General features: G+C 49.2%; 2 protein-coding genes across 4 annotated transcripts in view; one reads left to right on the forward strand and one right to left on the reverse strand.

Moving 5' to 3' along the window:
* LOC113241124 (aldo-keto reductase family 1 member C15-like) overlaps positions 1 to 19,981 on the forward strand; it is a 116,052-nt gene that overhangs the window by 18,455 nt on the left and 77,616 nt on the right. The gene's annotated exons all lie outside the window — the stretch shown is intronic.
* Positions 5,494 to 10,028, reverse strand: UCN3 (urocortin 3). The gene has a single exon (XM_048219396.2). The coding sequence runs from the start codon at positions 8,885 to 8,887 to the stop codon at positions 8,381 to 8,383; it is 507 nt and encodes a 168-aa protein (XP_048075353.1). The 5' UTR covers positions 8,888 to 10,028; the 3' UTR covers positions 5,494 to 8,380.

The following is a 19,981-nucleotide window of genomic DNA, read 5'->3' on the forward strand; positions in this document are numbered from 1 at the left end:
GTTTGCTTCCATTTACCTTCCTGGTTATCCTCTGGCGCTCTTCATTCAGACTTCCATGTGGGGTCATTTTCCTTCTGGCAAAATACCTCCCTTAGGTATTCTGTTGATGTGGATCTGGGGTTGATATTTGCCTCTTCTTCCTCAAAGAGTGAGGTCACCTGAGATCATGAAATACTACCTCGAGGCAGGGAGTCTCTTGTTCACCTGTGTATCTACAGCGCCAGGCACAGAGTAGGTACTCACACGATTGTTAAATCGAAAAGCGCCAGGAGAGGACCTTATTTCCTACTTTACTGAAATCACATCCATCTGATTTTAACGTCTTGTGTTCCTCTTCAGTCTTCCCCTCAAACTTATTTTGAATCTACACATGTCTTCTTCCATCCCAGAGGAGTAGCACTGTCCATTCCAAGGCCATTTATAATTTCTGCACCTTCCCTCTTGACTCTGACCTTCTGGAAGACTTCACTCCTTCAATCTCCTTTGTATAATCTCTCCTTTGCCATTGATTTTGCTGCAGTTGTTCTTCTCCTTACTTGCAAGTCCAAGTCTCCTCGTTCAAAAAATGAACCCCTTTTTCTAGATTCTGCAACCCCCATAACATATGCTCTCATCTTCCCACTCTGTCAAACTGCTCAAAGGATATACACCTGATGCCTGCACCTCGTCTTGTGCTCGCTCCTCGTCTGTAATATGTTTTCCCCACCGTGCTCTGAAGCCGTTATCCTGAAGATCACTGGTTGTACCTCATTTCCCAAAACAAAGATTTTTCTCAGCCTTCAGATTTCTTTACCCTAAGTGTTTGGTTATTCCTTTTTCTTGAAACTTTTCCTGTGGCTCCAGGGAACCTAGTTGTTCTCCCACTACACCTGGTAGATATCTGAGGGTAATAGCCACTAAAGCCTTGGCTGAAGGCATAACGTTGAGTGTTGTAATGAGAGATTTACCAAACTGCAGTGCAACTTCCTTACTAGCGGACCCACACTGGCCCTTCCACCTTAATGGTTTGCTGGTAGATGCTCTTATGTACTAACATCACTGCCCTGGGATGTGGCCTTCCAGAGCTCCATCCCCATGACGGACCATTTTGCAGGCTCCTCTTGAGCCTCGTCTGCCCCTGATGGAGATGCTCTTGGTGCCTTTCTCTGGCTCTCGGTTACCTTGTCCACAACCACATTCGCTCCATGTGAGTGACAGAGAAGATGCTTAGTTTCCCTTCTCTCTCGAGTTCTATACCGAAACTTGCACCTGCCTGCTATCTTCTCAGACGTATTGCCTGCACTTAAATGTAACTTCTTCCAAGAAAACCTTACCGTTTTCCTCAAAAGAAGTCTGCTCTTCCCTTCGTGTTCTGTCTTGTCGATTTATGTCATCTTCCCAGATTCTGAACAACACCGTCATTTTCGACTGCCTTCTTGCTTTCTACAGAGCCCGAGTCCTAGCAATTCTACTTCAGTGATGATTCCAGGATCCATTCCCTTCCCCGTCTTCCCATCAAAGCCAGTTCACCTGTCCTGTAGAGCTGCTTGAACATCCATTTACTCCCACCCCAGGATTAGAGGCAGTTAGGATACACTATGAAATCTCTCAATACATTGAAAATATTGTAGTAAATACTCATTAATAAATTATATATATATATTTTTTCATGTGCATACCCTACATAGAACTTTGAACTTGTATTAGACTTTTACCAAGTTGTTTTAAACGCACGTGTAGTTTCTCTCTTCAGACACCAGAGGGCGCTAGTGAATGCCTAAATAACCCCTCTGTTCATAAAATTGTTTTGCTATTTTGAAGGACATTTGTGTGTGCGTCTGCGTGTGGGTGTATTCACACAGAAAAGACCATTCAGAGGTTCTCTTTTTTTTTTTTTAATTAATAATCTACTAACATTGAGATTCAAAACTTAATTGTTTTGGGGCACTTGGGTGGCTCAGTCGGGTAAATGTCTGACTCTTGATTTTGGCTCAGGTCATGATCCCAGCCCTGCACTGGGCTCTGTGCTGGGCATGGAGCTTGCTTTAGATTCCTCTCCCTCTCTGAAACACAAAACAAAACCTAAATATTTCTTAAACTTTTAAGGCCAGCCTGAGAATCATATGTTTTCTAAGTTTAGCAAATTTAAATAATCACTTTTAAAGGGAATACACGTGAATTTTTCTCCTTTGCAATCTTAGATAATTACTCTTAAATACTTTAGATTGCATTTATAAATTTAATATATTCTGTTTTCTTTTAAGGGCTTCATCCGACAGACTTTCACAAGTACTCTTAAGTACTTCTTTTAAAATCTAAAAAGTGAAACTATAAACATGTTGCTTAAGTACGCTCAAGTGTTCCAAACTGTTTATAAGCTAGTAAGATTTTTATTTAAGATCACAAATGCAAATTATTCACTCAGTTCACATATTTTAAAATTGGAATTGTGAGCCCGAATGTTTCTATTAGGCCCCATACTCTTAACTATCACAAAAGCTGTACTTTAAATACTAAATAGGCACAGATTCTTTGTCGCAAGAACTTTGCTACATTATGAAGTTGACTTATTCCCTAGTTATTTACTGGCCGCCTATCCTGTGCTACTCACTCTTCTGAACACTGGGGATACAATGTTGAACAAAACAAAAATAATCCCAGCCATCATGGGGTTTATATGATAGCAAAGGGGGGGGGATGAAAGTCAATAAACACAGCAATTAAATTATATTGGGCGTTAGAAGGCGATAGGTACCATTGGGAAAACTAGACCATGGTAAGGGGGAGAAGGGGGTGGTCAGCGAGGAAGAGGTAATTGATGAAGACGTGGAGGAAGTGACATAGGGAGAATGCAGATTACCTGCAGGAAGAGCATACCTGGCAAAAGACACGAGCGGAGGGGATCTAGAGGAGTGGCCCGTGGGGAAGAAGGGAAACAGAGTATGGTGTCCTCAAAGTCAGGCTGGAAAAGCTGTATGAAGATAGGAGGGAGGTAGTGGTCCACTGCATCAAATGATGCTTACAGGTCAAGAAGGAGGAAGGCTGCCCCTTGACCACTGAATTTAACAACGTGGACGTCTTCGCTGACTGTAACAGGTAGTTTTAGCGGAATGGTAGGGATGGAAGCCTGAGATGTGTGGGTTTAACGGGGAATGAGAAACAGTCCCAAGAGAGAACTGCCCACAGTGGATTGCCGTAAGAGGAGCAGAGTGATGGGCTATGATCTGGAAGGGGCGGCAGGCAAGGATTTGGGGGCTTGTTTTTGATACAGGAGAAGTAAAGTGGGTTTGTGTGCCCATGTGAGTGGTGCAGCGGGTGGGGTAATGCTGATGACGTGGGAGGAAGGAGGGAGAGTTGGTGGATCGGTGCCAAAGGGGATGGGAAGTCTGGGCATGACACAGGGCTGTCCCTCACCCAGGTGCATGGATGGTGCGTCCAACTTAAAGAACAGACAGTGTGTGGAAGGTGACGCCTGGGGTAGGTGAATGTGATGATGGGCTTTTGTGAAATTTTGCTTCAGAAGCATCCGATTTTCTTAGTGAGATGAAAAGCAAGGTCACCATCTAAGGTGGGACATGGGGAGGAAATATGTGAGGTTTGAGGAGAGAAAAAAATGAGTGAATGTCTCGGGTAGTTGGAGTGGGAGTGGAAGGCAGTGCGATGTCACCGCTGATCTGTGTTGAAGGGCTTGTCAGGACTGCAAAGTGAGATCGCTGATGGTGCACGTACATGGGTGTGTGCAGGTGCATGGGTGTGCGTGTGTTTAAAGTTATGTTCAGCTTCAGAGTGCTGGGACAGAGTAGTAGAGTGAATTCATCAGGATTTCATCAATAAGGCAAAGCAAAAGCAGAACAAGGGAATTACAGGTGTCTACACAGCTACAGTGATAATGATTGATCACAGCATTTGCACTGACAAAGAGTGAAGGTCTGTTTTGAGGATCGACGGGTTATTGGTCTCAGCGGGACTGGAAGATGGTTGGGGTTGGCTTCCTGGAAAGAACAAGCTGGGGAGATAGGAGGGATGATCGGACAGCTTATGATTTAATGACAAAGTCTGGAATGAGTTGGACAGAGTCAGGGAGTAGAAATGAGACCAGGATGTTGGACAGGTATCCATACGCACGTTGCAATCGTGAAGGCAGGAATGGTTTCAGAGAGACTGATGAGATGATGGGGAAGTGAGGTGCACTGACCCAGGTGTTGGTGAATGGTTGCAACAATGGGCAGTGGGGTGATCATTTGATGACATGAGGTTCAGGTGGGGAACAATGGCTTAGGGAGGAAGGAGGAGAATTCTCTCCTGGGATGAAACATGCTTACCTTTAAGAAAACACTGTGTCATCCCATAGGTTTGGGGTTTGCTTCCCAAGAATTTTTTTTTTTTTTTTTTTTTTTTTGTCTTTTGCCTTGTGGGCTTATGGAGGCTTCTTAGTGATATCCACCGGGCTGTGACAGGTTCTAATGAAACATGCTCAACCCTAGGAATAGTCTATGATGGGAACTTCACTAATTAAAGAACAAGGCGGAATCATTATGTTGTACCCTTGAAACTAATATAATGACGTAATGGTGTATGTCAATTATACCTCAATAAAATTTTTTTAAAAGAACAAATTGTCCCGTAGCCCATGCTTAGATTAACGTGATTACTTAATTTTCAGGTCAGATTGAAATTCATCTGTAATTCTTAGTAAGGTAGCTAGCCACACCATTTGGCAAGATTTTGAATATCTTTGGCTCTTTTATATGTAACTTTTTAAAAAAGATTTTATTTACTTATTTGAATGAGAGAGAGAGAGAGCAGGAGCAGGAGGGGAGGAGCAAAGGGAGAGGGAAAAGCAGGCTCCCCGCTGAGCAGGGAGCCAGATGTGGGGCTCGATCCCAGGCCCCCCGGATCATGACCTGAGCCGAAGGCAGAGGCTTAACCAAGTGAGGCACCCAGGCGCCCCAATATATGCCACTCTTTAGTATAATTCTGCATTCTTGTGACCTCGTACATCTCCCATTTTTTGGAATTATGTAAATATCTGACTGAATTCTGGGTGTCACTCAGCTTTCCCCGATTATTTGGTTACAGATCCAAAGTCATGCCAGTGTCGCAAAGCCCCCCTTTGCTTGCGGTTGGTGTTTGTTTTCAGATTTCCTCCGAGGTAGGACATTTAGAGGTCACCATCCATCACTGGGTTTGCCTCCTTTGAGGAGTGTCACTTGGGTTTTGAGCCTTGTTTTATTTTTATTTATTTATTTTTTAATTTTTTTTAAGATTTTATTTTATTTATTTGACAGAGACAGCCAGCGAGAGAGGGAACACAGCAGGGGGAGTGGGAGAGGAAGAAGCAGGCTTCTAGCGGAGGAGCCTGATGTGGGGCTCGATCCCAGAATGCTGGGATCACGCCCTGAGCTGAAGGCAGACGCTTAACGACTACGCCACCCAGGCGCCCCTTGTTTTATTTTTAAAAGAGAGTTTCAATGATTTTTTTTTTTCGGGGGAGCTCAAATCAACACAAATAATCTGACAAATTGTGTTGGAATTTTCACGGACATGAACTCATTATTATCACCCCCAAAACCACTTCCAAAACTTTCCTGTGAACCTCAAATGCCTTTGTGTTCATCACATCTTTTTTTTTATCTTTTCCGTGGTGTGATTTCCTTTCCTGGCCATGATGAACTGAAGCTAGTGTTTTTGTCGAACCCATGAATCTTACTGAGCCTTGACAAGGAGAGACCACTGTTCCCTTTGGTGTCATTCATTCCCCTGTCTCTCTATGAATACAGCCAAAGCATTATTATAATAATTATTATCATTTTAATTTAAATCCACTTTGGAGAAGGGTCCTCAGTGCTAACGTAGCACAGTCCCTCATAAACTCGAATGGTTGTCACGAACCTACTATTTTTTAAATTTTTAAAAATGTATTTATTACACACTATGGCAACTGAACTCAGTTCTATCAGCCTTCGTCTTTGGGGGTCCCTCCTAGACTTTCTAGCCTGTGGCGCACTCACTTCTAGGGCAGGGGATCTGGGGGGCTCCCTGACGTGTTCCTAAAACAGAATCAGATACAGCCTGTGCAGTGAGACTTTGCTAAGAGCTTCGAGCATTGCTGTGTTCATCAGTAATCTCCTTCGCAAAATGCAGAAACACAGACCCGTGAGAACCTAAGCGGCTCTCTTGCAGCCTTTAATGATATGAGGCATCCTTGATTACAAGGAGAGGTCAACGCCGTCTGCCCCGGGACTCTGCCCCAAGACTCTGCCCCAAGACTGGGCGCTCGGTAACTGACTGGGCTCATGGCCATGAAGCAGCCTGTTCGTGCGTGTCTGCCCTGCAGAGTTATCCACAGTGTGTCTCGGGCAGGGGACATGGATTGTGCATCGAGGACTCACAAAACCTCAATCACAGTGTTAAATCCTCGTGTAGGAGGATCCTGCCGTGTCACCCGGGGATTACTGTGGGCTTGCCATATTCTCCTAAAATACTCTCCAACTCTTGCCACTAACTTGGAACCCAGACTCTCGCGGCCGGCGAGGTTGTTCCTTTTCTACGTACATGTTCTTCCCTATGGCGGAGAAGGCAGAGGGGCTGGAGGTTTCCTTCCTTTTAAACCAATTAGGATTGGGGCGCCTGGCTGGTCAGTCGGTGGAGCATGCGACTCGATCTCGAGGTGGTGAGTTCGAGCCCCACGTTGGTGTAGAGGTTACTTAAAAATAAAATCTTTTAAAAAATGAATTTGTAATTTGATAAGTACTTCCAAAATTGTCTCTCTAGAGTTTATATTCCCACCAGCCAGCAACAGAGGAGAGTGGCTATTCACCTCGTCTGTGGAGTCTAGGTTAATTGTCATACTTAGGAACTTTTGCCAATCTGAGAGGTGAGAAATTGTCTATGAGTGCAGTTCTCATAGGAATGAAATTTAGCATTTTCTCATACGTGTAAAGATCATTTGAAAGTGTGTGTGTGTGTGTGTGTGTGTGTGTGAGAGAGAGAGAGATCTATTCATGTTCTTGCTTATTTGGGGAGGGGTGGTTCTTTTCTTCTCAATTTTTAGCAGCTCTATGCATTTGGTCAATAACTCATTGGTCTTTTATATGACAGGCAAGCCTTTTTCTAATCTGTCTTGCATCTGTTTGACTTTGCCTTGGGGGCGGTGGTAGCGTTGCTGCTGGTGTGTGGGGATGTCATTTATTCTAAAGTAATGGTAACACACAGAAGTTGCTTTCCTGTGATTTATGACTTCTCACCAAGAAGGCAGGAGAACCACAGTGCTTCTTTGGGAATCTGGCCCTTGGGTTTTGCAGCCAGAGGCCATCAGAGTTCTTGCCAATGTCCCTTTTTAGTGGACTTTTACTCGTATTAAATCTTCCCATCCCTGAATCCCTCATATAATTTTTTATGCTGGTTGCTATCATTTAGCAGTTCATCGCTCATACAGTCTCTGGTGGTGTTTGCTACTTTTCAAGTCTGGGTTTCGAGCCTCACCTAGCATGCTGATCAAGAGAGCAGAGGCCTTGCCTCATCCACCCGCCTCGCCCACCAGGCCCGGCATCGGCTGGGAGGTTACTACGGGGCCAGTGAACACCTATCAAGGGCCTAGTGGCCCTGTGCCCAGCCATGGTGGAGTTTGGGGCAGCACGAGGGAATAACTGAGAGCCCCCTCCTCACCTAACCGTTCAGTGCCCATTCTATAGCAGACCCTAGGCTAGGCCTCCCGGGCCAGACCAGGCCATGCACATGGCTGTAGCTTGAGCGATGCCTGATGGAGTCCTGCCAGCTTGGCCTCTCCAAGCCTTTCTTTACCACTCCTAGGCCCTCCAAGAACCTCTCTGTCCCAGGAGAGATCAGGAATGGACTTGTCCGCTACCTCCCGCATTCACCTCCCCTTTTCCATGCTCAGACATGTGAAGACCACTGGCTGAAGGAACAGGAACCGAAACCAGCCCGGGGTTGCAGAAGCCATCGCTTTTAATGGGGCCGAGAGGGAAGGGAAGGGATCTGACGTCAGGATGGTGAGGCGTGGGTGGGGTGGTGTATGGGCAGGAAGGAGGACTTTGCACCCCCTTCCCAGGCATGGGTCATGGAGGAAGATCGTGGAGAGCAGGACGGCAGGACCTTTGCCTCGTCACGGGGAAGGAGGAAGGAGACGCAGAATCTAGGGAGAGACATGAACGGCCTCATGTCTGCGCAGGTGGGACAGTACTGCACCCGTGTACGTGTGTGCAGAGGATGGGGCTGGGCTGGAGGCAGGAAGGGAGCAGAGGGTCTAAGCAGTGAAGCAGCCTGGAGAACCAGACCCATGCCTCAAAATACAAACTGGCCAGATTGGCAGCCCCTCGCCCTCCACCCCGACCTCCGTCCCTGTCCTTGATGTGCGCCGTCCTCATGCTGGCCTCTGCTTCTACTTCTTACGCCCAATCTGTGCCATCAGGAGCGCGTTGGCCGCTGCCTTGGCCTGCAGGTTCTTGGCCTTGGCGATGTTGAAGAGGATGTTCATGATATTCGTGGGGACGTCGAGGGACAGCGTGAACTTGGTGCGCCGGTCACTCTTGGCCTTGTCCTGGTACAGCCTCCCCTTGAGCTGAGCTGGGGGCAGGTATTTGTACCGGGCGCTTCCCGCTCCACTGCCGGCCCCGGAGGCTGGGAAGGTCCTCTTCTTCTTGTCCTCTTCCTCCTCCTCCTTCTCCTCGTCCTCTCCTGAGGAGGGGTCTTGGCTGGGCAGGTAGGCGAAGGTTCTCTTGCTCAGCGTTGTTGTAACCTCCAGCGGGCTCTTCCTGGCCTCTGACAGGGCTGTGTTGACACAGCTGAAGAAGGACCTGACTCGGTGGAGCTTCTGGGAGAGGCCTGGCCGGGGGGCCCCTGGGAGCAGCAGCAGCAGCAAGAGCAGGAAGTGGGTGGGCATCAGCATCTCTCCCTGGAGGCGAGAACAGGGCCGTGAGAAGGGCTTAACGCTCGGAAGACATGGGTTAACATTCAGTGGGCTTTGGTAATATTTTACAACGGTTCTCAAAGTGTGGTCTCAGGACCAGCAGCACCATCCCAAGTTTGTTAGAAATGCAAAGAATTCTCAGGTCTTGCCCCCAGGACGACTAGATCAAAAAGTCTGGGGCCAGCGATCTGGGTTTTAATCAACCCATCAGGTGATTCTGATGGTCGGAACGTTTGAGCGCCATTAATTGGCCGGTATTGATGGTTTCTATTTCGTTCAGCTTTGCTGGTCATCACTGGCCCTGAAAAATGAATAGTAAATATGCGAGGTGAGCATTTCATAGCTTGCTTGGGTTGATTTTAGTGGCGAGTGACTTAGTTCTCCTACCTTAGTGCTGCTGACTCAGTGGGTCCCTGCTGCTTAAAGACCATGGTGGGTGGTCTAGTCAGTGTGTCTGCGGCAGATCGTCAAGACCCGGCCCCTGCTGTGCTATCAGCGTTCCTCGGGAGCAAACAGGTTGTGGATTTGGTTGGTTTTACTATAGAATTTATGAGGTGAAAGTCAGTTTGGTCTCTGTCTAGAAGTGTCAAGTATTTCACAAGGATCACCTGTATTCTCTAGTGTTTAAGACTGATGCGACCTCAACCCTAAAACTATCAGTTGTCTCTATTATATGTACGTTCTTGGTTATCCATCCGACTGAATGAGAGAGAAATTGTCTGAGAGCTAATCCAGGGACACCCATGTCCAAGGACATGCTGTACCAGGGGTGGGTCAGTGACTTCAAATGCAGGGCAGGTCTTGCAATTGTCCAGGGTTACAAGGAGATGCTCAGAGGCATGAAAGGATTATGGTCTATAGTGATCACTTGAATCTAGTCTTTTATTGAAAAAACAACAACAACAGAAAGAAAAGGAGGGGCGCCTGGGTAGCGCAGTCGTTAAGCGTCTGCCTTCGGCTCAGGGCGTGATCCCGGCGTTCCGGATCGTCCCACATCAGGCTCCTCCGCTGGGAGCCTGCTTCTTCCTCTCCCACTCCCCCTGCTGTGTTCCCTCTCTCACTGGCTGTCTCTCTGTCATATAAATAAATAAAATCTTTTAAAAAAAAAAGAAAGAAAAGGAAAAAACCCTAAAGTTAGTGTAGGAGGCATGTGTGGCCATGACAACATCCAGCTCAGTGTCCCTCCTGTACCCTGGACTGTTTGGGTTTGAAGCCATCATAGTTGTTGGGCCTCTGATCAACAGTGCTGGGCGAGCAGGGGAGAAGGGCTCGTGCTGGGCCATTCCCACCCTGTGCCCAGCCTCCTTTGCAGTAATAGCTCACAGCTGTGTCAGAAGACCATCAGAATTTGGATTGTGGGTGGTCACTGTGCCTTAGGAAAATGGTGAAGTGGACAGAATCCACCTCCTGTGTCCTAGGACCAAACCCACCCTGTACCCCAGGCCCCCTTGGTCTGTCCTGTCTGCACTCTGTCCAGTTCTGAGCTAAGGACATGAGGTTCATTGGCTTCACTGTCACCCTTCATCAGGCATGAGAAAAAAATGTGAGGTCAAGGTGTGGGATTTCATCAACTCCCCCCAGAGGAAGGACTGCTGGCTGTTCTGCACACCCCGACATGCTAACCCCCCTACCTCCTCCCATTCTCAGAAAGCCCGACGATCCAGGAGGCACAAAGAGTGAAGGGCTGCACTGTTCACTTTGGCTGCTTTACCTGAACTTGGAGTTTATTTTCTGCCTGAGACATCCTTGACTCCCACAAAAGAAAGCAATAAAGGTGTGGTTAGCTATCCAACTCGGGGGACTGCTTCCATAAGGTAGTTTTTTAGGAGGCAAAACAAATTGGATAAATAAATCATCACGGGGGGCCTTCTGGGCATTAAGAAGGCTAGACTAGCACAAGGTCATTCTGTTTCCTGCGGTGACAGTCAGAGGGGAGGGGGGCTGGCGGTCCAAGGCTGAGGGCTAGCCTCAGCTCTGCAAATCATGGTCCACATGACCTGGAGCAGGTCATTTCCCAGAAACAGAGCAGGAATGAACCTTCGCTGCCTTCCCAACTTCTTCAGGCTGTGAATGGACGGGGATAGAACTGACCCTTAACCACTTGAGCCTCCTTCTGTCTCTAAAGGACAATCTTGTGAGCCCTACATCGGGCACGTTTCTATAGAAGCCTGGTTTCCCTGGACACTCCACGTTGTGCCTACTGCCTTCCTTTTCCTTTCCCTTAGGAAACCAGGTTGATTTGATTGTTTGTTATTTGTTTTTACATCAGAAAAATGTCAAGTTTATTTTGTCAGATGGCTATGAAAAAAATAGGCGATCCTTGCATTGTACGATCCAAGTGCGTGGCCTCGCTGCGTCTGGGCACGTGGCGCTGTGCAGAGAGATCCACACGCACTCTGGGATTACAGAGACACAGGTTCAACTCCACCCCGTCCTTCTTTCCCTGAGCACCGTGGCCAGATTGCTAACCTCTGTGCATTTCCATCTCCTCGTCCGATGGATGGGGACAGGGATAACTACCTCATAAAGCTTGCGTGGAAGATGAAATTGAGGTGGAAAACGCTCTTGCTCTAGCCAGATGCTTAATAAAGAGGGCTGCTTCCTCTCCGTTTACACATAAATCATCTCCAGGTCCTATTAGGATAAGATTCAGTTCGTGCACAACCATTTTGGAAGCGATACCGGCATCTGTGTATTTTTATCTGTATCTCTACATCGACATCTCTAGATGCCGGGTCATTTTGATCCACTCGTTTGGTCCTGCAGACCGATATCTTTACCGTGGTGTATTTCTGGCTTTTAGTTTTTGGCCGTTGTACCACTTTCTCCGTCCTCACCCCGGCAGGCTCCTCCTGCCCTGACCTCAGTCTCAGTCAGCGGCTGTCAGCTTTTAGAGTAGCTCAGAATCACGTGAGGGGATTGTTCACACATGGGCTGCGGGGCGCCTTCCGTCCGTCCCGGGGGCTTCTGGATCAGTAGGTTTGGGATGCGGCCGGAGCGTCTGCGTCTCTAACTCGCTCCTGGAGGATGCTGAGGGTCCGTGGACCACACGGTGAGAACCACCCCCCGGGAGCCCCGTCCTCCTTAGAATTGCACACAGGCCAGATTCCCAGAGAACGTTTGACACGGGCGTATTGACTATCTCTATGGGAAAACGGACTCGGCCTCTCTCTTAGTAGCGTGTCGATACCCAAACCCTCGGCTTCATCATTTACTGAGCAACGAGCTGGCCGTGCTTGTTTTGTGTAAACATCGTACGAATCTTGGCGTTAGCTGCTTTCCAGCTCGGAGGTGTCTCAAAGCTTTGGAGCAGTTTCCAAGGGCTTGTAAGACCGAAAGGATTTAAAGACTCGAAAAACCCAGTTCACGGAGAAAGGGTTAATACTGGCGGGGAAGTCGTGGAGAGAGCTCTGTTTGAGGTTTGCGGGGCAGAAGGGAAGAAGCCCGGCCGAAAAAAGAAGCCCTTTGCTCCTCCGTCAAGTCTGATTCTGGAACAAGCGCCCCTCCTACATTCTTTGGATTCTTTTGCCGCCACTCCTAGCGAGCCGACACAAAGGTTTAAGAGGTCCCTGCTACCTGCCCTGAAAACGAGCGCTCCCCCTCTAGTTACATGGAAGGGGGCAAGCTCTCCATCTGTGCTTTTTGGATTTGGGTACCTGAAACTCCACCCTTCTTTTGGGTTCTAGCAGGACTTCTCAAGGTGCTTCTCAGAGCTGTCCCAGCGTCACGCCCCAGGACGTGAGTTGGCGAGGGACCCGGGCCCGTCCGGGAGTCAGAGCACCCCCGGGGAGAGGATGCGCTGAGGGGAAAGGTGGAGCCAGAGGCAAATAGCCAGCTTCACCCCGTGCCAGCCCATTTTCCGGAGCCCGTTTTCCGGGCAGCGAGGAGAGCAGGATTCATCCCCATTTTACCCTGGTCGACTGTAAACACCAGCAAAGAGCTGAATAAAGGCCATTTTATAAAACTGCAGAATCTAGGGGAACTTGACACATTTCAACAGGTGTTAGAGCAAGGAGCTGTCCTCTGAGGGCAGACTCCTGGAAGTGAGTAGGAGTGCCACACACGTTCCCACAGGTGGCTAAGCAGCTCACCTCAAAGTGAGCTAGGAGGGTTTCCACGTGAAGGGCTCTTCCCCCCAAAGAGGGAGGGACGGCAGGAGGAGCGTTGACATGTTATAGAGAGCATGTCCCTGGCCGTGTTCATCGTCATTTCATTTAACCCATTCTCAGAAGTGGGGTGCATGTGTGTGTGTGTGAGCGTGTGTGTGCGTGGTCGCCAGATTGCCATGTTTGGGGGCGCCTGGGTGGCACGGCAGTTAGGCATCTGCCTTCAGCTCAGGGCGTGATCCCGCCGTTATGGGATCGAGCCCCACATCAGGCTCCTCCGCTGTGAGCCTGCTTCTTCCTCTCCCACTCCCCCTGCTTGTGTTCCCTCTCTCGCTGGCTGTCTCTCTCTCTGTCGGATAAATAAATAAAATCTTTTTTTAAAAAAAGATTGCCATGTTTGAGGAGAAAATTGCAAACAACATTTCTCAGAGAACTTGGACATCAAATAGAGACATAAAAATCCATCTTTATGTTCCCTCCCCTTTACAGGTGGCACCAAGTCATTACAGATGTCTACCCCCTTCCTCTAGCATCCCCAGCTTGCCAAGGGAGAAAGGACTCCGGGCTTTGGAGGCAGAGGACCTGGGTTCGAAGCCGCGCTCACCCCCTCACCTGCCCCCGGGGTGAATCACTTAGCCTCCCCGGGGCCACAGCCTGAGGAGAGGTTCCCTGCCCCGCAGGTATACAGAGAGGAAGCAATACAGGCAAGCCGCCTCCTGCTCCTGCAGGCAGCGGTGTGGCGACTACCAGCCTCTAGTTTGTAGTTTCTATTCACACCCACCTCCCCATTTCTTGGGGAAAAAATACACTGGTAAGAACCCGTTCTGCCTCCGATCTGTCACCTTTGCAAAGCAGGTCTCTCTGTACCAACAAAGAGAGGAAGGGTTTCTCCTTCCCTAAAACGCACACTGTGGTGTTCCGCACCTGCTCCCTGGGGCTGGTGCCCGGGGGTGCTTGCAGCCTTTGTCTCTCACCCCTGTCCAGTCCCCAGCATGTTCTGCCTCCTCCAGGGCAAATAATTCATCCTTCGTGGACAAGTCCCCAGCCCAAACCTTACCTGTGAGTGGCCTTTGCTCCGGAGTAGAAATGCTAGCGAGCGAGGCAGGCGGCAGCTTCAGGACCAGGAGGTCTGCCCCAGAAACATCCCCTTGAACTTCTGTCTCTGCTGGGGTCACGGCTCCTTCTTTTCTTGTATTGTTCCTAAGTGGGCCGTGATATTTCCTCTCTATGGAAACCACTCCACTCTCTCGTGTGTGTGTGTGTGTGTATATATATAAAAATGACAGGTCACGGGGTGGATTGTCATTCCAGACGCGGTGTCTACACCGGGATGCGATTTCATTTAAACTACAACGGAACCAGCTGTCCGCGTCATGGAGATGACAGGCACTCTGTGTCCTTGACCCCTCCTACACGCCCCCCCCCACCCGGCCCTCCCACCGCCTCCCACTTCCCCTCCTGCCCTAGCAACGTGCTCATTGATAAAAAGAAGAAAACGCTCTGTTAAACTGAGAAGCAGCTCCTTTGAAGAGTTTTATTATAGATCTTAGTTCTTACTGATTCCAGTCTTCCTACGTCCTCATCACTCTACCCCTCCTTTGGGAATCTGGACGCAGGACCTGCTTTGAAAGTAGAGATGGTGACTTGAAGTTCATCTGTTGTCTTGTAGTTCCTGTGGGTCCTGACGTGCAGTGTTACCCCTGGCTACTCACAGAGCTCTGCAAGTTTGTGTTCATTAGAGGGCTCACGAGGGAGCAGGCGCAGTGTACCTAGAGCATTGGATGGAAAATCATTCAAATTTTAACCATTTTTTTTCATCCATTCATCCAATATTTTTGGAGCACCTGCTGTGTGCCAGGTATTGGCATGGCGCTGAGGAATTCAAAGTTGAGAACCCTGTTCTTAGAGGCATCACAGTACAGAAAGATATGTAAAAACAGCCTGATTTCAGCATGGCCAATGCCAGAGTACAGAAGGGAGCATCCCTGTCCTGGAGACTCAAGACAGATAATGTGCGCCAGGAGAGGAGAGCAGAGATTCAGACTGAAAGGAGGTTCGGGAGGGAGAGAACCAGCAAGGAGAAGGACTGAGGACGTGGAAGGCAGGGGGCCAGTGCTGGGTCGGGGGCTGGCTTCCCACCGGGGGGCACCCAACACTCAGGCGAGGGGGTTCCGATTTCATTCCATATACAATGGCAAAGATATAGGGACCTTGAGGCAGGCAACTCCCTTGTTTCACAGATGAGGACACAGAGGACAGAGTCAGGGTGAGAATCTGGGTCTCCTGTGGGCCCAGAGCTCTTGGAACCTCAGGCTGAACGATTTGGAGGGGCCATGCAAGACCCACGCTATGTCCAGGCCTCTAGGCAAGACCACAGCTCCCCACCCTCGATGGGCATCCTTACGTCCTGAAATTCCTCTAAGACGAAGAGCTAAGTGGACTTCTGGAACTATCCCAACATCTTCATGCTCACAGGTATTTTGGGGAACAAGTGGAAATCCTTGTGGGGAAGGACGCAAGGCACCCCAGAGTCCCAGCCTTCATTGTGGATGTGCGGGATTGGACCTCACTGCACTCCTTCTTCTGGAGCTGCCTGGCTGGGGTTCTTCTGGGATGAGCGGCCACGTGAAACTAGAGATCTGATCCAAACTCATTCATTCCCGTGTTCACTCATTCATATATTCATCTTTGGGAGAAATTTTCTTTTTCCCCATTTCAGATAACTAGGCAGTAATGGAATTTGTGTAGGTTGGAGGGGTAGTTAGAAATCTGAGTTTAACCCCTTCTCTGCCTTTCTGAGCTCTGGGATTCAAGGGAGGTGGTCTCGCGAAGATACCCAACATTGCTACCCCTAGAGCGGGGATTCTCAGCCTTGGCACTACTGACATCTCCAGCTGGGTGACATTGTGGGGGGCTGTCCTGAGCATTGTAGGGTGTTAGCAGCAGCACCCCTTTCCTTATGACATTCCAGAGCGCACCCTCCCTTGCCCAGCTGTGACAACCAAGACTGTCTCCAGCTAGGTCCCCCCGGGGACAAAACTGCCCTCAGTTGAGAACCACTGCCCTAGAAGATGGGATTTAGAAAAAGAGACCATAAACACTGGCTTTTCTTTTTGCTGATCTGCCGTTTCTTCTCAACTTCCTACAAAATCTCCTTTACCTGAGCCCCATGGAGCCTCCCTGTGTCAGGGGCTGGTGGCTGTCCGTGAGCGCACCATCCCTTCTCCAGACAGAGGTGGGCTCCTCAGTCCCCATAGGCCCATCTGGGTTGGCCCTGGGGTTGGTGGATGACTCCCATGAGTTCTCAGCCTGGGAGGAGGAGGGTCCCACCTGGAGTCCGCATAGCCCTGGGCGGTGGCTGAGCATGCGGTCCTGAAGGTGCTTTTCTTAGAGATTAAAACCTCAAGATCTGTCTGTTTGCTTTACAACCGCACAACGGCTTCTGGCTGCATCTGATGGAGGCTCGGAGAGAGCTGGGGACTGAAGGAAGCCGGCTGGTGAGCGGCAGCCCCAGGGTGTCCTCCCTGCTAAGCCGTGGTCTCCCTCTGTCCCTCTGCGGCAGGGCGCCCGGGGCGCTCCGCTATGCTGGCTCTGTTCTCCGGCCTTGGCGCGCCGTCGGTATCTTCCGTGAATCAGCACTAGAACGTCGGTTAGGGACGTAGAGGGTACATGGAACGCGCTGAGCGGCTTCCCGCGCGAGTAGAGCCGCTTACATTCACAACGCTCACGTCTCCGAAGTGCTCAGAGCAGTTCCACGTAGTAACACACTTCTTTCTCAACTTCTGAGTAAGGCAGCAAAAGACAAAGGCAGGGAAAGGAGCTAGGGAATTGCGACAACGCTTGATGTACAGGGGAGAGGATTTACCTCGGGGTCGGGAAAGAGCATTCTTCCTTCCGCCGCGGTGGCTCTCGTGGGCATTTGCTTGGGACTGGCGCATTCTCTGCTCCTCTGTTTCCCGTTTGATGAAGTGGGGGTTAGCGTGCCTTCCCTGTTTTTCTAACAAGGTTGGCGTCAGGATAGCCAAGGCTCTCAGTTTACTTGACTCCTCCGTGCCTGGCGTGTGTGTGTTAATGTCCGCTCTGTCTGTGGGTTTCTTCTTGTGGGTCCATCCATTTCTTTCTCTTTTTGGAGTGTTGGGTACGTACAAGTGTCTGTTACATCAGATGGCTCTCAACCCCCTCATGCCAAATAACGCTGATTGTCTTAAAGTCTGCTTTGCTTGGCATCCAAATAGCTATTCTGGTTTTCTGTTGGGTAACATTTGCTTGGTACGATTTCCGGTCTTTTCCATGTCAACATTTTTTTGTCAATGGTACATATTTAAATTGTAAAATCTGATCTAATAATCTGTATTTTAACAAGGCCTCTAACACGCTCGTGCTAATGGTGATTACGGATGTATTTGGATTATTTTCTGCGGTCTCACATTGTGCTTTCTATTTGCCCTGGGTTTTCCTCGTCTGTGTTCTGCTGGATTAATTCTTCATTTTCATTTTCCCCTCTATTAGTTTATAATATAAGCCTTCAACGCCACCATGTTGCCTTGAAGCCCTGCTTTCACTGCAGCCCACAAAAAATGAACAGCCCACTCTTAACCTGGCAAAATCATTCTATCTGTTGGGGAGGAGAGACCCGTGCTTTGACTTCTGTTTCTTGCAACAAGCAGGATGGATTTAATGGCTAACGGTGAGTACTTCTGCAATGATAGCAGGCCCGATACGCCGTGCTCACATCCAGTGCTCTCTGGGACCCGTCCTGTAACACCTTCTCCTTCGTGTATCTATGGCAGATTGTTTCCACTGGACTTTGTATCCATCTTGCAACCAGTGGCGGTGGGAACAGGTGGGGAAAGTTCTGGCTCGTGTCCATAACCAGGCGCAGTGGTGACATGTCAGATATTTTATGGTCCTCTCTCATAGACTTTGGGTAGCTGACGGATTCATGGAGCAAAGCTCCTGGGGTCCAGGGGCACGTGGAACAAAAAATCAAAAGCTTTCTGTTTCTCTAAGGAAGGGGCAGACGTACGCCTTCTTGGAAACCCTTGTATGCCTATTCCACCGCTGTCTTCCCAAACTCGGGGGACTCTTCACATGGTGGGCAGACCAACCAATAGCGCCAGACCCACATATAGGATAGACGTTTTCTCTAGTGACGAAGGAAATGGGAACGCTCTGAGTTTCTGCACAAAGGCAGTAGAGTGAGCAGCGTGCTCCCCCACGTGTGCGTGGAAGCAGAGCCGGCAGGGATGGTGGCCACGTGGACGCCATTGCTCCAAGAGCAGTAAATGCACCTGTGCCCCTTCCTCCCTGCCAGCCACCACCGCGACCGCGAGCCATGAGCCGCGCTTCGGAGCCCATCAGTGTGCCTGCTGCTTAATCAGGTACAATGCTCCGACGATTATCTCATCATTAATGAGAAAGAAAACCCAGCATATTCCTGTCCGCTGGGGATTTTAATGTTGCCCTCGGCAAGCATCGGCTTTGGAGCTGGTGCCCTTACCGTTGAACTAACGGGGCCATTTTAAACAGCAAAATCACCAACAGAAAGCACACACATGCTAAAATGCAGCAGTAAATAGATTGCCAAAAGGGCACTCCTTTGCAGCAAGGGAGCTGAAAGCAGAAGGCAGCATCACCTTGCTCAGCCTGAGAAGAGAATGTGTGCGTTGGGTGACTCAAACCTTTCACCCCTCTGCACAGGCACATGTAGCTGAATGACCCTGAAAGGGCCATGAGTACTAATTTTGGAGTTACGAGTAAGTTGTCATAAGCAAATGGTTTCTTTTTTTTTTTTTTTTTTACATTTTATTTATTTATTTGAGAGAGAGAGAGAGAACAAGTGGGGGGCAGGCAGAGGGAGAAGCAGGCTCCCCCGCTGAGGAGGAAGCCCCATGTGGGACTCTCTCCCAGAACCCTGAGATCACAACCTGAGCTAAAGGCAGATGCCTAACTAACTGAGCCACCCAGACGCCCCAAGTAAATGTTCTGTATTCTTTTATGAGCTGGTCAGTCAGGTGCGGCTCTAAGAGGAGATGCAGGAAGGACTCAGGAAAGCAAAGTTTATTGTATTCAAAGGTCCTGCAGGCAGGAGGCACGGCTGCCATGCAGGGCCACATGGGGAGGCACTGGGGGGTCAGGAGGCAGAAGATAGGCACAAGGAGAGTGCTTAGCTGTGGCTTTGTTTGGGTTTCTGCAGGAAAGGGAAGACAAGGTAGGGTAAACAGGTCAGAACTGGCCAGTGTGAGCAACTTGGCAGGCTTGGGCTTAGGTGTTCCCTGATCACCTGGCCCTGGGCCCTGGGATGATGAAAGCAGACGAACATTGCTTCCTGGGGAGGTCTGGCTCAGGACTGGGTAGTGTGCAGATCACAGGTGTGTTATCTCGAAGGATTGCCTGGCCCCGGGAAGGCAGTGTCTCCCAGCTGGAAAGTTTCTTCAGGATGACAAAGCATCATAATACACAGAAAATCATACATGTATTCTTTTCTGTACATACAACATACACAATACAGTGAGCAAAGTGCACTGCAGAATCCATGAATCACAAGGACCAGCTCCATGTGCTGAATGAATGAATGGAAACAGGAAGCCAGAAGCAGGAGGGCGAGTTTCTCCTTCATAACAAATTCCCTTTACCTTTTTGCCTCTCTCCTGGTGTAACAGAAAGAGAATGACAAATAAGCACTTTGGGCTCGGGTAAGGGTGGCAGACCGCAATAACCCCAGACCTCCAACTCTGACCATACAGAAATTCCGGATTAAAATACATCATTTAAAAATGCATTTCTGAGCTCACAAGGTGGAGGGGGAGTTGGGAAGCGTCCTCTGGCACCAGGACACGAGGGGACGAAAAGTCAAAGTCACAAACACGTAAAGGGATGCCACGTTTGCCCCGGGAGACCAGAGGAGAGGGGCCTGGACCCTCTCAAAGGGAGTTTTAGAACTGAGACGCCCACAAAAAGCTTTCTA

The sequence above is a fragment of the Ursus arctos genome, unplaced genomic scaffold (genome assembly GCF_023065955.2).
Source record: "Ursus arctos isolate Adak ecotype North America unplaced genomic scaffold, UrsArc2.0 scaffold_30, whole genome shotgun sequence".
Taxonomy (NCBI): domain Eukaryota; kingdom Metazoa; phylum Chordata; class Mammalia; order Carnivora; family Ursidae; genus Ursus; species Ursus arctos.

Excerpts from the sequence above, each read along its gene's own strand:
- UCN3 (XM_048219396.2), bottom strand. The coding sequence starts at position 8,887 with ATGCTGATGCCCACCCACTTCCTGCTCTTGCTGCTGCTGCTGCTCCCA.